Source organism: Mirounga leonina, unplaced genomic scaffold, assembly GCF_011800145.1.
Source record: "Mirounga leonina isolate KUSES-001 unplaced genomic scaffold, KU_Mleo_1.0 Mir_129, whole genome shotgun sequence".
In the NCBI taxonomy this organism is placed as follows: Eukaryota; Metazoa; Chordata; class Mammalia; order Carnivora; family Phocidae; genus Mirounga; species Mirounga leonina.
In genome coordinates this window covers 43287813-43305696 of record NW_023270323.1, presented here as the reverse complement: position 1 = coordinate 43305696, position 17884 = coordinate 43287813, and the positions used below count along the sequence as shown (strand labels likewise).

General features: G+C 37.5%; 1 protein-coding gene across 1 annotated transcript in view; it reads right to left on the bottom strand.

Moving 5' to 3' along the window:
• Positions 1 to 17884, bottom strand: part of GABRA2 (gamma-aminobutyric acid type A receptor subunit alpha2) — a 118643-nt gene that overhangs the window by 25073 nt on the left and 75686 nt on the right. Inside the window, exons 7-8 of the mRNA XM_035004417.1 lie at positions 17721 to 17864; positions 16548 to 16700 (exon numbers count right to left, since the gene is read on the bottom strand). Of these exons, the coding sequence (XP_034860308.1) occupies positions 16548 to 16700; positions 17721 to 17864 (297 nt within the window). The remainder of the gene's footprint in view (positions 1 to 16547; positions 16701 to 17720; positions 17865 to 17884) is intronic.

Genomic DNA, 17884 nt, shown 5'->3' with positions numbered 1-17884 from the left:
CATGATCCTTTACTTCACTTACTTATTTACCCATCTGTCTCACTCCTCCACACTCTGAGGGGCTTGTGACCATGTGGCTCATTGTGTCTTTTTTTAAAATGCTGCCACTGAGGGGCATCTGGATGGCTCAGTCAGTTAAGCATCTGCCTTTGGCTCAGGTCATGATCCCGGGGTTCCAGGATCGAGCCCTGCGTCAGGCTCCCTACTCAGTGGGGAGCCTGCTGGTCCCTCTCCCTCTGCCGCTCCCCCTGCTTGTGCTTGCTCCTCCTCTCTCTCTTTCTCTCTGTCAAATAAATAGACAAAATATTTAAGAAAGAAAAATAAAAACAATAAAATGCTGCCGGTGAACTCAGATTCTGGCAACAGTGAATACTCATTACCTGTTGGTTCACCAAAAAAACAAATTTTACAAATTTAACAGTAACAGTCATGGACCATATTTATAGTTCTATAGGAAGGAACATGCAAGTTCAGAATCTAGTAAGTTTTAAAATAAAACAGAGGGTTAATCAGAACATTGTAATATAAATGTGATGTAAAGATAGCATATATCTTTGGCACATATATAACATTCTTATATTACTCCAGATTGGATAATAAAAAGCGTCACTGAGAAGTGTCTACTATAGGTATTATTGTCATCCTCATTTGCAGTTGGGCAAACTGAGGCCAAGTGAGTTGAGCCTCTTACTGAAGATCATATTTTTATCAAGCAGGAGAAGTGGGATACAAACTTAGCAGTGTGTCTCAAAAGTCCATACTCTAAATTATACTGCCTAATCTATCAGTAGTCAGTTGTATGTCCATACCACAGACATGTATGTCCAACATCATGCATCTAACCCTTGCATTCTACTGCTGAAGCCCTTATGATCCTAATAAACTTAAAAGTTATATCATGCACTAAAGTGTTTAGATTGCTTGAGAAGTGGCTATCCACAGACAAATGTGCACTAAAATCAGGCAAGCGTTTGGATTCTGCTTCTGCCACAGCAGTTAGGTGGCTTTGCTAAGCTTCCGTACCTCCCCTATCTGCCAGATGGAAATGATAGTTTTTACAGATGTTGGGAGGATGGTACAAGCATATATGCCCAGCACATAGAATTGCCCAACAAATATTAAATTCTCCCTTCCCTCTCTTTCTTTCTCCCTCTCAGCCTCAGTGACTTTATCTCTAAAATGGGAATTATAATATATATTTTATATGCTTGAATGTTAAATGATATATGCAAATGTGCCATTTAGAACCTGTCAAATAAAGAGCGCTATAGCTTCCCTGTTATTGCTGAGTTTATTAGGCCCCCAAAGTGTGGATAAAGAAGCTAAGAATCCAAACCAAGGATGCAAGAGTCCCATCTAGTGGTGGTTTAAGTAAAATCAAAAGACACATGGATTATACTGCTTAAATGGATGCCTAGAAAGCCTCGGGCTATTTTATTTTAGTTATTCCTTTCCCACCTTGAGAAATAGCCTAATGTAACTTACAAGAGAAGAGAAAGGAAAGTTTTGAACTGGATCGCCCTCCATCCTTCCATTGTTCCAAGAAAGCCCCAAGTCTTTTCAGAGTGGATCCACATATTGCTGGTCTTGTTAAACCCATCATCTTCTTCATGACTAACTACCCTATTCCTAGGATTCTAAAAGGATATGATTGAGCTCCCTTGATAACCTTTTGCTATCAAATCGATTCACTAGTGTCATTATGACTTAAGACCAATCTCTTGTAAGAACTACCCATAACTCATTGTCTATTACATTTGAGAGGTAACTTCCAAGAAACCTAGCATGGTTCACATCTAAGCTCAAATAATGTCAGGAATGAGATGGAAGTTCTGGATTAAAGTAAGGCTAGATCTAAAAATAGTTGAATACAGCCTGCCAGGAGCATCACTCTGGGATTCCTGTAACTCTACTCCATTACCCAAGAAATTCCTTTCTGGTGTCACTGCTAAAGGTCATAGTAGTTATTATGGACTGCATGTCCTGTGTTCCCCTCTGATGTTGAAATCTGATCCCCAATGTGATGGAGATAGAGCCTTTAGGAGGTGATTTGGTCATAAAGGTGGAGCTCTTATGAGTGGGATTAGTGCCCTTATAAGAAGAGGCCAGAGAGCTAACTCTCTTTGAGCCACGTGAGGAAAAATGAGAGGCTGACAAATCCACAACTGAGAAGAGAGCCCTCACCAGAACACCACCATGCTGGCATCCCGATCTCAGACTTCCAGAATCCAAAACTGTGTGAAATAAATTTCTATTGTCTACAGGCCACCCAGTCTATGTCCTTCGTTGAAGCAGCTTGAACTAAAACAGTAATATTCTGATTTCATGAGTTTAAAAGAAAATAATATATTCAGTATGATGACAATAAGACAATAAAAGAATAGGAGGCTACATAAAACACTATCCTGTATAAACTCCATTGTTACCAAATCCTTTTACTATTTCAGTCTTGTAATTGCATTGCCATAAAATGCAGGGTGGCTGTTCAAATGTTAATAGTTTTGGTGATTTTTTATAGCTCCCTGAGGTGATTTAACAGGGGAGATATTATGTTATTTGTGATGAATAATGCATTACTAAAAATATTTTATCACAAAAAAGTCACCCAAATGGAAATCATTTCCTTGAACGTCTAGGATATTTGAAAATAAATAATAGCTTTAATTTTTTTTGAGAGTTTAAAACCTAAGAATAAATATGCAGTCAAAATTTTGCTACAGTGAAACTAAATATTTAATGACCTAAACCTGTATGAACAGTAAAATAATCAGAGTAAAAAAACCATTATTTTCCATTTTGTTATTTCAAAGCTTAAGGGAAGAAAAAAATTATATTTACAAAAAAATAAAACAAAACAACAAAAAACAAAAAAAATCCTCCTCTTGAAACACCTGGATTCTCTCTCATATATGCTATAAGGTTATCAAACTTTCACAGATGAGTTCCAAGACAAAGTAAATCAAAGAAATGGTTTTATAGACTGCAGTCAAAAGCAATAATCAAATTCTTCGCTTAAGACTAAACAGGAGTTTCTAATGACTAAGGTGATGCTATTTTAAGAATCTATACTTTTAAAGACCTGAATTAACCGGGTTAATTTTGCTTAAAAATGCAGAATATGACACCTGGAAAGACTGAACTTTGAAAAGGCATTTAATGTATTAGTTGCCGTACCATAATCAGATGGCATCAACTTCAGGGCAAGGAATCTGGAATACCTCAATAAGCAGCTGCTGATCCTAATAGTTAACTAGCAAATTCAAATCTGAATGTTCCCCTCAAGTTCTGAGCTATCTTTAACAAGCCTGACTCTCAAACAGAAATTACCCGTGTAAGAAGCAGTTATCCAGCATATTTCTAACTTCAGGCTCTGAAACAAGAAGGGAAAAGAAGGAGAAAGTAGGTTGACAACATAACAGTGCAGGAGAACACGAAAGCATTGGAGTCAGAGAGCTGCAGGGTCAAATTCTTTCTTTGTTACTGACCTGCTGTCTGATAATGAAATAGTTGCTTATACCTTCCGGTTCCAATGTTCTTGTCTGAAAAGGGGGAATAATCAACTTTCCTAACTGGAGTTTTGTTTTGTTTTGTTTTCAGATTAAATAATGAGTAAATGTGAAGTGCCTGAAAGTATATGACCAATAGACGGTGCTCAATAAATGCTATTACATAATTTTTTTCTCATTATTATGAGATTTCAGTGCAGAAAATAGGACTGGATAACCTGCCCTCGTGACTTGAATGGTTATAACTGTATTGAAGTGATATTTGCACATCCTGGACAAAATCTAAAAATTAAAAAAAAAGACAAAACATTAGCATACACTTTTAGTTCTTTTCCCATGCCCTTACTAATACTTCATTCTCATCAATCAAGCTTAACCAGGCCACCTAGAATCCCGAAACAACTTCTAAATCTGCCTCCAGAGTAGGACTAGCAAGGCTTTCTAATTTTCCTTGCCATGGTTTATTAATGTGTTTTGCCTCAGTCACTTTCCTAATTGGCAGCGGCTGACTAGGATGCGTCTCTGACAGCAGGAAGGAGGGCGGCTGGTGGGCCGGCAGCTTGCTGATTAGCATGTGCTACCTTGTGCCAAAGTCAATTCTGGGATGCCAGGTGTGTCTCCCGTCAGCACTGCGCAGCCCAAGCCTTGTGGAAGGCAGGGATCTGGAATGCGTTTTGCAGAGACTGTGCATGCCCTGCACCCGCTTTCCATTACTTGGTTTCATGTCCCGCTACCACCCAGGCGTTCTACTCCCGGTGCCACCTTCTCGCTATTTCACAATTAAAAGCATCTATGTTTCCTTCCAAGGCTGGCCCAAGAGATTTTCTGATTTTCTCTCTCTTTTTTTTTGAATTAATTTTTTTCAGCTTTATTGAGGTACAATTGACAAATAAACTTGCAACATATTTAAAGTGTACCATGTGGCAAACTGATATATATGGCAAAAGAATCCATGCCAGAGTTAATTAATACACCCATCACCTCACATATTTACCTCCCCCCCCCCTTTTTGTGAAAACACTTGAGTTCTAGTCTCTCAGCAAATTTCAATACGATACAGTCGTATCAACCACAGCTACCATGTTTATGCCCTTTTACCAGCTTCTTCCGATTCCCCTCACCCACCAGCCCCTGGCAGCCACCATTCTACTCTCTGTTTCTGTGAGTTCAACTTTCTTTCACCTTGCTTTTGATTTTTGTCCAGTTCTTGTGGAATACTCTTTCCTATCTCTTCACGCCTTGATCATAGGCTGCAAATTCCAGTGTCCACAGGGACTAGGTGGGGAAAATACACAGGTAAGGTGGGCAACAGGGAATGGCAGGGTTTGTGGCAGACTAGAGATTGCATGTCCGAAGGGACTGTCGATACTCAGTTCTACTTCCGTGTTGTCATGCAAGAATACAGAGTCCCTGTTTCACCAAATTTTCTGATTTTTTAAAAAATGAAAACTATTAGCATCTATACATATAAATATGTGCCCACAATTATATATACATATATTATGACATAGAAGATATATTCTATATGTAAAATCTATCTATCATCTTTTATGTCCTATGTAACCCTATGGTATTCAGCAGCTGGTTCAGAGAATGGTTTTGTATACGAATATGGGAAGTAGCTGAAACGTGGTAGAACTGGAGATTATAAGCTCTGGCTAAAGGAATTTGAATTCAAGAAAGAAACACACGGTGCCTGGGTGGCTCAGTTGGTTAAGCGACTGCCTTCGGCTCAGGTCATGATCCTGGAGTCCCAGGATCGAGTCCCGCATCGGGCTCCCTGCTCGGCGGGGAGTCTGCTTCTCCCTGTGACCTTCCCCCCTCTCATGTGCTCTCTCTCTCACTCTCTCAAATAAATGAATAAATAAAATCTTAAAAAAAAAAAAGAAAGAAAGAAACACACACACACATCACTTGGATTCAGAGACTATCCTACAGTATCCTTGGTTCTCAGGAAATACTCAAACTTGCTGTTTGTTGAATATATAAAGTATACAATGAAAGTCTATGTTTACTCTAAGACTTAATAAGCCCTGTGGCACATGCTGTTTTATGGATCCTCTCAGCACCTTGATGAGGTAGCTGGCACACATTTTACATCCATTTACAGTGGAGAAAATCATGTTTAAAAAGGCTCCACACTTGCTTAATCTAGAAGTGGAGACAGGACCTGACAGAAGCTCTCTTTGTTCCTGATGCAATACTTTTTTTCAGACATGCAGTAAACACTCAACAGTGTTAGCTGCTGTATTATTAAGGAAAAAAAGTTTATATTCAGATCTTGTCTACTTCAGATCATGATTCTCTTTATTAAGCGACAACCCCCTCATTATTAGGGAATTTTCTGCCCGACAGATGACTGGTCTCTCAAAGTTTTAATGGAATGTTCTTCTTATGTACCAATTCTATGACCACCTTCCATATGCAGCTGTGTTTCATATACCAGGTGCACAGAGCCCATTCGATGTATTGCTTTCTAGAACTAAATGAAGAAGCATGTTTTTCACTCACCAGTCCCACTGTAAACAAGATGTTTCTAATATTAAATGACTTGTTGGACATGCTGGTGAGGGGAAAGGAATACGGCACAGTAGGAGTAAATGTTGAGAGAATTCGACAATATGAAGGAAACCGGATAAAGGGAAGGTAAGAATGTGGGAAGAGAGGGAGAAAATGAGAGACATGAATTAAGCAGATATATTGATAACTCAAAATGACAATTTAATAATTAGATATTTAACATTTGGTTTCATAATGTATACTGTATGTTTAATAAAAATTTTAACCTTACCCTGAGAGAGGTCTGGCCTTTGCCCTCAGCTTCTGGGAGGTAATCTCAAAGCCTTGGAATGATACACCTGAGAGGAGTGGCTTAGTTTGCCTGGGAGCTATGGGACAGCCAGCCAGTAACAACTAGATTTAGGGTGTTTTGGGGGTTTTTTTTGTTTTGTGGTTTTTGTGTGTGGGGGGGGGGGGTTTTGTTTGTTTGTTTGTTTGTTAAAGCAGGCCACATCAGCTTATCCTCCTAAGCAGCTGGAGACAGATGGCCACAAGACCAGTCAATCATGCCCCTGTGACAGAGCCCCAGCAGAGACTCTGGACACCAAGGTGCAGGTAAGTCTTCCTGGTGAGCAATGCTCTGTATGTATTGTCACATATCAATGCCAGGAAAGTAATGTTGTCCATGGCTCTATGTGAACAGGATAATGGAAGTGCTGCATCTGAACTTTGCCTGCACTCTATGTCCTTCTTCTTCCCCTGGCTGATTTTAGTCTGTATCTCTTCCCTGTAATAAACCATAACTGTGAGTGTGACAGCTTTCAGTATATTCTGTAAGTTCCAGGGAATTATCAAACCTGAGGGTAGTTTTGGAAATCCCCTGATCTTACAATTAATGTCAGAATGATTGCAGCCCTCTGCACTGTGTTCCTTCTAAACACAGTTCGCTAACCAATTGCAATGGATAATTTTCATTGGATTTATTTTTTTTTACCAATAGTCATCCGAACTTCTTTTGGAAATAGTCCTCTGACTTCCAAATTTAAAGAATTAGAGAACTACCTTTTAGTTTATATGATTTTGCTTTTGCCAATCTACCTCTTTTGAATTCACGAATGTATGTTAGTATCTCTTTATCTATCATTTACCTATTTAAAAAAAAATTGCATTTACTTATTATCTCAGTTTAACTTACTTATTTTATATCACTTTAAAAAAGAAGCAAAAATAACCACACTCCTGAAATTTAAATTCTAGAGGGGGAGACAAATTACGTAAAAAATATTTTTCTATAACATATTCAAAGATGATATGTGCAATGAAGACAAAATTAGGGTAGGGTGGGGAACAGAAAAAGGATTGGGAAGCAGTTAACAATTTTAAGTTAGACTGTTAGGTAGTCTTTGAAAAAATGAGAGTTTAGAAAATCCTTAAGGAAATGGAAGGAATGAGCCACACAGGTATCTGGGGAAAAAAGAGGTCCAGGCAGAGAGAAGAGACAAAGTGCATAAGTGAATGACTACCATGTTCATAAGGAAGAGGCCAGTATGGATGTTAGGGGAAGGGGAAGAGACAGGAAGGGTAGCAGAAGTGGAGGTTGGAGGTAGAGGGAGTTCATACTGCATTAGGACTTCTTGACCTCTGAAGGGCCTTTCATTTTTACTCTGAGTATAATGGTGAGCCAACGGGTTTAGAGAAAAGGTATGACATGATCTGACTTACATTTTGAAAGTATCCCAATAGCTACCATGTTGGGAACAAAGTCCCACAAGTGTGGAAGCAAGAAACAGTAAAAAGTCTAGTGCAGTGTTATGGATTCAATGTTTACGTCCCTCCAAAAATCATATGTTGAAGCCTTAATCCTTAGTGTGGCTGTATTTAGAGATGGAGTCTCTAAGGAAGTAATTAAAATTAACTGAGGCTGTAAGGATGGGGTCCTGATTCAATAAGATTGAATAGGATTAGTATCCTTATAATAAGACACACCAGAGAGCTCTCTCCCTCTCTCTGTCTTCCTGCTTCAATCCCATGTGCATACACCAAAGAAGGCCAGGTGAGGACATAATAAGAAGGTAGCCATCTATAAGCCAGGAAGAAAGCTCCCAGCAAAACCCAAACCTGCTGGGCCTTGATCCAGGATCTTTAGCCTCTAGAACTGTGAGAAAATAAATTTCTGTTTTTTGAACCTCCCAGTCTGTAGTATTATGTCATGGCATCCCATGCAGACTAAGACATTCAGTGATCAAGGAGAGAAATGATGGTGGTTCGGTCTAGGGTATAAGCAAGGTCACCGGTTTTGAGGAGAGGAGGACTGAAATTTCAATTTTGTGCATAGTGAGTTTGAGATGTATACTGGAAATCCAAGTGGAGAAGTAAGAAAGACCACTGGATGAAGATGTCTAAAGGAAAGAGGTCTGGACAGAAGCTATAAATTTGGTAATTATCACATGAAAATTGTAGTATGCCATGATAAAGGATGAGGTCACCAAAGTAGAAAATACAGAGAAGAGAATGGCTGAATATTGAGCCTGGAGCCCTCTGATATTTAAGTGGTCTGGGAAAGAGTTTGGACCTGCAAAGGAGACTAGGAAGGCATAAAAAGTAAGGGATACATCAAGAGTATGTGGCTATCCTGGAAACCAAATGCAGAAATTCTTTCCAACAAATGTCTTCTCATTTAGTGGGAGGAAACTACCCTGTCAAAGGCTGCTATTAGATCAAGTAAACTGACCTGAGAATCAGCCACTGGATTTAGCAATGACAAGGACCTCAACAGGAGTAGTTTTGCTGGAGCACTGGGGACAAAAGCTTGATTTGAGTAGGTTTGAGAGATCAGAGGAGAAGAAAACTTGAGGACAGTAAATAAACATAACTCTTCCAAGTCAAACTACTGAAAAGGAGAGCAACCAAATGAGATGGAAGCCAGGGGTTTAGTAGAGTCATGGGAATTTGATTTGAGGATTGGGTAAATAACACCATATTTGTTTTCCTGTTAGGATGATTAATGATAGCAGACACTGCTGACATTAGAGAGAATGGAGAGGATTGTTGGAATGATGTCCTTAAAGCAGCTGAGAAGAGATGTATCCTAGTGCACAGGTGGAAGGGTCAGCATCATATAGAAATGCAGTCAAGCAGAGTTTGTGAGTGTAGATGCTTGAACAGATGAGGCTATGGGATTCTAGGGAGGTTCATTCTCGTTGCTTCAGTTTTCTCAGTGAAGTAGAAATCAAGGTCATCATCACAGAGCTAAATGAGATATAAATGAGATACAAAGAGCAGAGTAAGGATGTGCAAGGAATTGCTTCTTTCTAATAGAAGCCTGCAATTCTTCTTTCCTTTAGGAACTACTCCTTCTCCATTTGTGTAGTGGATCTGACAATACCCATTGACCCAAGGAGTGGCCTTGCTAATAACTGTGTGCGTGGCCATGAAAGTTGCATCAGGGATGAGAATGTGAACCTGTCTAACCAGTAAGACTCAATTATGGGACTTTGAGATGGGATGCACATCTAAGATGTGTTTCTTGTCTACTTCTATACAAGCTCATGGTTAATTAAGAATGAAGTTAACAAGGAGATGCAAGCCAGCTTGACTTAGAACATACACTGACATATTACACTTAAATAAAGGAATAGGAAAGATTCTCAATTCCCTTCAAACAAACCAAACATTAATATGTCAAAGAAGCTGGATTCCTGCCCAGATCTGTCTTCCCCAGAGGTTTATAGAGTTCAAGACTCTTGAAATATGCCACCCTGGGAAGAGATTACTGCTACTCAAACTAAAACAAGATCTGACCAGCCTTAATGTATATCTTGACAAGAAAGAGAAAATTTAGTAGTAGGTGATAAATAGTAACAATAATAACAAGTAATTACATAGTAATATGTGCCAGAACTGTTCTAAGTGTTGTGAGTGTGTATGTGTGTGTGTGTGTGGTTATTCCATAGATTACCTTATGAGGGAGATATTATCATCCCAATTTTACGAAGGGTGAAACTAAGGTGCAAAGAGGTTAAAAAAACCTTACCAAGAGTGAACTAACTGATTAATAGCAGAGCCAGATTTTGAACGAGGATACTGTGGTTCCAGAATATGTGTTCTTAATTTTCTAGCCTTTATAGCAAACAACTATTGTTTTCTTATGGTAGCAGAACCCACGAACTAACAATCCAATATTTAGTTCGTCTATAATATTAGAACACTGAATTTATTCCAGATGGCAATTTTTCAGAGTCTCAGTTATCAGACCAAGTTGGGCTAATGATATATAAATAAATTATTGGGAGGGACTTCTGGGAAAGCTTATTAATGGCAAACAGAGAGCTGGAAGAGGTCTTTTGACATTTTTGCTTATTCCTTCCTGTTTCCTGAATATGAATGTGATAGCTGGAGAACCAACAGCCTTTTTGGCCTATGAAGCAAAACTCCATGCTAAGGGTATCAAAGAAGAAAGACAGAGACTGAGTCCCTGATACCCATAGTTTTGCCACACTAGTCTTGGACCATCTACTTGTGGATTTCTTTCACATGGAAAAAAAACTTCATATATTCAAGCCACTATGTTTGGGATTCCCTGATATAAACAGTCAAACTTAATAGTGGAAATCTATAGAAGTAAGAAGAAAAATGAGCAATCAAAACATACCCCTTTTGGGATTTTAATTATTCCAAAATTCATATAAGTAGCTAAGGCCCTTGCATATGCCATGAACGATGCATGAAATAAAAAGCATTTGAACTTCCTGTACTCTTTTACCTGACAAACCTAAACCCTAACAGATATTTGTTATTTGTTTTAGTTTTTTTAAAAAAAAGATTTTATTTATTTAAGAGAGAGAGAGCAAGAGAGAGCACAAGCATGGGGGAGGGACAGAAGGAGAGGGAGAAGCGGGCTCCCACTGAGCAGGGAGCCTAACACAGGGCTCGATCCCAGGACCCCAAGATTATGACCTGAGCCAAAGGCAGATGCTTAACCAACTGAGACACCCAGGCACCCCTGATTTTAGTTCTAAATAGCTAAAATTCTCTATTCCATACCGAATATAATATTAAGACAAAAATACCAATACATACTTCTTACACATAAGCTTATTCATATATTCACGTGTTCATATATAAACTTAATCATATATTCATAAACTTATCCATACATTTTGAAAAATGATTTGGATTCAAATATGGAGATAATAATTGGCAAATTCCTTATGATTATTTCTCATTTATATGAAGTGCTGAATATTGTTAATCAACTAAAAGAACCAGGGCCAATTTCACAAAATGAGGGAATATATATGTTTATACAAACACAAAATGAGGTTGGTATATTGCAAATGCACCATCTGCTCACAGGAGTTTTGAAAGCACAAAACCCGAGGTATAAGGGTAAAAGTTTCCCAAGTCCTTTCTTATACTATTGACAACAGAGGGCAATTACCTCATCATTAAGACAGTTTTATTCAGTTTTTATTTAGGGACTTACCCCAAACATCTACAACAGTGCTGAAAAATAGATGCTCAATAAATATTTTGTTAGTGTTCAATGAATTGGTCATGAACACCCAGAGAAAGCCAAAGGAGGCTTTTATCATCACAAGACACACAGGCAGTCCCTTCAAAGAAAGATCTTTGAAAAAAATCAAGAAGGCTCCTCAGCCACAAAATAAATGCAATATACAAAAAACTGAATAGATAAAACCCAATATAATGGAACAAAGTCTCTGATATCAAGGGATGTGCATTGTAATTTCAACTCCTATGCCTACCATCTCTTTTCCTCTGCTTTCTTATTCTGTTCACAGCATGAAACCAGATCTCAAAGGTTGAAAAATTTGACAGCTGTCTCTCGGGGCATATTAATTTCTTAACTGTAGCATTTCACAGAAAGCCTTACAAGCATGAGGAGGACAGATGATTTAATGATCTCTCACTAGCTTGTAAACCTGACTATGAATTCAGAGAGAGAAATTTGAAGAGGGCAGAAATTTGGCTGAGGTAACTGCTGTGTATCAGTCAGATGATGATGTTCAACTCAAAAAGAGGCAGAAAACAGTGAAAGATGCGATGAGGGTGTGGAGTAGAATGGATAGGCAGCTTTCAAGGCCCATTCCAGGCAAGATGTAAGATTTTTGTTTCACACACACACACACACACTCACACGGAATTGCATTTATTACAAACTTCACACAGAATAACTGGCAGAGATAATACTAAAAATGCTCTTACCACCTACTGGTTTCAATCAATATGAAAATCTGACTTTTGGATCCTTACACCTGTATTGTAAATAATTCATATAAAATTTACACATTCAAATATAGCCTGGATTTTTAATTTTATGTATGTTACTTTTATAACAAATCTTTAAAACCTTTTGTACATTTGTTATAGTACAACTTAGCAACCCTGACACTAACACATTCCATTCATTCAAAGTTAAATATTTATTCATCTATTTATCTCTCCTCTGTGTTTAGGTAGACTACTATTGGCCTCTTTTAACACATGCATCTTTGTGATTTATATTATGAAATTTCTGTCTTCGCCTCAATATTTTATTTTCTTCACAACCTTTATTAAACAAATACTTCATTATTTTATTTTATCGGACTTGTTATATATTTACATATAAATTTAGATCTTTCTGGAATATCCATTCAACATCAATTGTATAATTTGTTCCTAAAAATTTTCTTCTGTATTATTTGTGCTCTGAAAATCATGCAATTTTATTGTTTAAACCATCTAAATGGAAATTTTCTCTTATTTTTGGCCCACATGATTTTTTTTTTGGTTTTTGATTAAAAAATTTGCAATTTTTGAAGTAGGTATCTGAAAAGATACTTCTGAGTCTAAATCCTGGGAAAGGTTTGATGCACTCATTCCTTGCTTTTTTTTTTTTTCAACTCATGACTTTTTAAAATTATTTCACTGAGGTGAAATCCATAAGTATACAATTAACCATTTTAAAGGGTACAATTCAGTGGCATTTATTCATTCACAAGGCTCTGCCAAACACCACCTCTCTCTAGTTTCAAACTTTTTCATCACCCTAGAAGAACATCCTGTTCTTATTATGTAATGACTCCCCATTTCCCCTGCCTCCATCTATTAGCAACCACTAAACTGTTGTCTGTCTCTATGGATTTGCCTATTCTGGATAATTCTTATGAAAGGAATCATACAGTATGTGACTTTTTGTGTCCACCTTCTTTTACTTAACATGATGTTTTTGAAGTTCATCCACATTGTGGCATGCTATTAGTACTTATTCACTTTTATGGGCGAATAATATCCTATTGTAAATATAAAGCACATTTTGGTCATCCATTCATCTACTGGAGGAAATCTAGATTGTTTCTACTTTTTGACTATTAGGAATAATGCTACTATAAACATTTGTGTACAAGTTTCCATGTGAACATATATTTTCACTAATCTTGGATATATACCTCAAGGCGGAATTGGTGGGTCATATGGGAATTAATTCTATGTTTAACTTTTCAAGGAACAGCCAAACTGCTGTCCCCGGAGGTTGCATCATTTTACATTCCCATCAGCAATATATAAGGGTTTCTATTTCTCCACATCCTCACCAACACTTATTTCTTGTCTTTTGTTTTGTTTTATTATTATTATTAGAGCCATCCCGGTGTGTGTAAAATGTATTTTATTGTGGTTTTTATTTGCGTTTTTTTTTTTTTTAAGATTTTATTTATTCATGAGAGAGAGAGAGAGGCAGAGCGAGAAGCAGGCTCCCAAGGAGCAGGGAGCCCGATGCGGGACTCGATCCCAGGATCCTGAGATCATGACCTGAGCCGAAGGCAGACGCTCAACCATCTGAGCCACCCAGGCGCTCCTTTATTTGCGTTTTTTTAATGTCCAGTGTTTCATATCATTTTACGTGCTTGTATGCCATTTGTATACTTTCTTTAGAAAAAAAGTCTATTCAAGTTCTTTGCCCATTTTTTAAATCTAGCTTTTGGTTTTTTTGTTTTTGAGTTTTAAGAATTCTTTATTTAGTCAGGATATTAAATCCTTATCAGGTATACAATTTGCAAATATTTTCTCCCGTATGTAGGTTGTCTTTTCACATTTTTGATAATGTTCCTTGAGGCACTACAGTTTTTAATTTTAATGAAATCCAATTTATTTATTTTTTCATTGTTACCCATGCTTTTGGTGTCAAATCTAAGAATCCATTGCTAGATCTAAGATGGTAAAGATTTATCATATGTTTTCTCCTAACAGCTTTACAGTTTTAGATTTTATATTAAAGTTTTGTATCCATTTGTGTTCACTGCTATATCTGGAGTGAGGTAGGAGTCCAACTTAATTCCTTTGAATGTGGTGATCATCAAGCTGCTGGTATCCTTGCTGAAAATCCCATAAAATGTTAACACATCTGATGAAAATCAATTCACCATGAATGTTTGATTTTGTTTCTATCCTAATTTTATTCTATTGATCTATATGCCTATCCTTATCACACTACCACACTGTTTTGATTAACGTAGTAAGTAATGTACTAAGTTTTGAAACTGGGAAGCGTGAAGTCATCAACTTTGTTTTTCTTTATCAATATTGTTTTGACTATTTGGAGCCTCTTATAATTCCATATGAATTTGAGGGTTGGATTTTTCCATTTCTGCCCAAAAAAGGCCACTGGACTTTTGACAGGTACCGAATTGAATCTATAGATCTCTTCAGGGAATATTCCCATTTTAATAGTACTGTTTTCTAATCCATGAACATGGGATGTCTTTCCCATTTAATTAGGTTTTTAATTAGGTATTTAACTAGGTATTCTTTAATTTCTCTCGGCAAAATTTGCTAGTTTTCAGTGGAAATGTTATATAGCATGTATTAAATGGCAGGCATTGTTATAAAAGTTTTACATATTTATGCCTTCAGAATACTAAAATGGGTTGCTATAGCCTATAAGATAAAGGTACACTGTATTAGCATGGCTTACAAGGCCGTTCTCATCTAGGCCTCAAACTATGATTCTGTCTAATGTATCTACACTGACAGTGAAACAGCTCACTGTCCTGAACACACTAAGTGCTTTCATCCTTTGATGTTATTGCACAATCGATTCTTTAGGCTAGGATTTTTACCCCATCTCATCTGTCTGAGAAACTCCCACTCATCCTTCAAGCCTTAGCCCAATAACTTTAACTGAAGTTACTCATTTAAAATAAAGCATTTCAGAGGGGAGTTGGGTGGGTGTGGGGTGAAATAGGTGAAGGGGATTAAGAGGACACTTATCATGATGATCACTGAGTAATGTATAGAATTGTTAAATCACTATATTGTATACCTGAAACTAATAACACTGTATGTTGAATACACTGGAATTAAAATAAAAAAAAAAAAAAAAAAAGAGACTTAGCTCAAATGTTAACTAAGCTACTTAATCAGTTCTCTTGTTATCTTGTAACAACTTGTATGTACCTCTTGTATAACCCATTAATCTGTGTTGCCATTATCTTTTCTGCCTATTCTGTTGCCCTCCACTATACTTAACTTCTTGAATGTAAGGACTATATTATACATGTATTTGAGCTCTAGGGCTTGGTGCAATATCCAACAGACTGGATTCTCAATAAAACTCACCTAAATGAATGAGGGTACCAAACACAAAAAGACAATCTGCTTTGCACAAAATGTGCTCAGCCTAGTCCATTCATCTGAAATGCAGTCATTCCCCTCCATGGTTTATTTTTTTTTTTTTTTTAAGATTTTATTTATTTATGAGAGAGAGAGAGTGCATGAGAGAGAGCAGGGCGGGGAGGGACTGAGGAAGAAGCTGAATCCCGCCCCCTGCATGGTTTGAATCAAGAGAATTAACTTTGTTATTAAACACACTAGTGCTAGTGAATGAGGGGTCTATTTCTCTTCTTCCCTTTCTCTCTCTAACCTAAAATACAAATATCATCTTTGTCCATCTAAAAACAAAACAAGGCAAAAAAAAACCATGGAAAGTCTAGAAATATGGTACTTTTTTTTTTTAAGATTTTATTTATTTATTTGAGAGAGAGAGAGAGAGCACAAGAGGGGGTAGCGGGAGAGGGAGAAGCAGACTCCCTGCCGAGAAGGGAGCCTGATGCAGGACTCGATCCCGGGACTCCAGGATCATGACCTGAGCCGAAGGCAGTCGCTTAACCAACTGAGCCACCCAGGCGCCCTGAAATATGGTACTTTTATACTCCAACTCAAAACCTCTAAGAATATTCTCCTTATACTAACATGAAGACAAATGGTGGAAAGCAAAATGAAAAGAGGAGCAAAACAGAAAGAAGACTGAATGTATTTCCAGAAGATCTGAGTAGTGTTTATATCTCTTATTAATAATGTGGCACTGACTCTGTATTTTGCCTCTCTGAGCCTCAGCTTCCTCATCTATAAGGTGGAGCCAATATGCCCTGCCCCACACACCACAAATTACTGGTGTGAGTATCAAGAGAGAGAATGCTTTTGAAAGTATGCTACAAAACATAATGTGCTACACAAGAGAGTGTGTAGCTATTCACTCACCGAACACAGTTCTTGCAGGCACAGATTCTCTGTTAAGCCAGAATGACACTTGGGAGAGAATGACAGTCATGATGCAAGGCAGATATGTCTGAATCACAAAATACCCAATTTTTCTTTTCAAGTGGAAATGAGCTGTCATTACGGTATATTCACCTAGAAGAAAAATTTAAGAAGCTTAAGGAACTGTAATAGTCAATAGTTTGAACATTTTAGAAATGGAACAGATTGAGAAGGAACAGTCCCTGATTAAAAAAAAAAAAAATTATCACATATACAACATGAAATGCATAAGCCTTTAAATGCCTCTTTAACATAGCAAGAATATTTAAAAGAGAATTTTAATACTACCAAGAAACTTGCACTACATGTCCAAGGTACAACATTTGTTTTTCTCTCCAGGTCATGCCTACTGACCAAGGAGATACAGGATTCGCAATGCTCTCTGACCATGAATTATCTTACTTGCTCAGGTCTCTCATTCTTACTGGTACCAATTTTAGGTCTCTGCTTTGATTGTTCTAACTCTCTGGCTTTTTAAAGTGTCAGTCTTTGGCCACATCTCTAAGATTGGGTCAGGCTTTTGGCCCAAATTTTCCACCTTTGACCCTGTCACCAATTCTGAATCTCTCAATGTTGTATGTCGACTCTAATTTACTGCCGTCATTTCTATCCGATCCTAAGAGTTACTTTCCTTTCTGCTATCTGGGGTTACATCTGCCAGAGGTAAACTCATTAGTTCAACATGGCGGCTGTGGCCCTTAGAAAGGGCATCAGCTTTCCCACAAAGGCCAGTAGTAATGATCCATAAATCAAGAGTTGAATAGTCACAAATTATCCAGAATAGGAGGAAAAGAATTAGAAAACTAGGAAAACTGTGACACTGTTTGAAGATAAAATTGGCTTGTCTGCAAAGTCACACATTTTTGAATTGACAGTATATTTTAGACCAGCGCTTCTCAAACTTTCTGCAAACCTCCTTAGAATCTTGTTAAAATGCAGATTTTGACTTAGTAAGGGGTCAGGTCTGACACTGTAAATATGTAAAAAGCTCCTACAATCTATGCTGCTAGTTCTTGGACCCCAAGAACAAAACTTTTTAAGCAAACTAACATATTTCAGTGACTTCAACCCATCAATTTTCTTAGAAACTAGTTTAAGAATCATTTTACTAACCTGTACTGGATTTAATTGTTTCCTTTCCAATTGATTGGCCCAGCAGATCATACTGATTTAACCTGGAACCATCGGGAGCAACTTGTACTGAATCAGATGCATTATAAGTCCAAATATAAGTGACCTCTGAGGTTGTATATGCATCTGTAGGAAGTCAGAAAAAA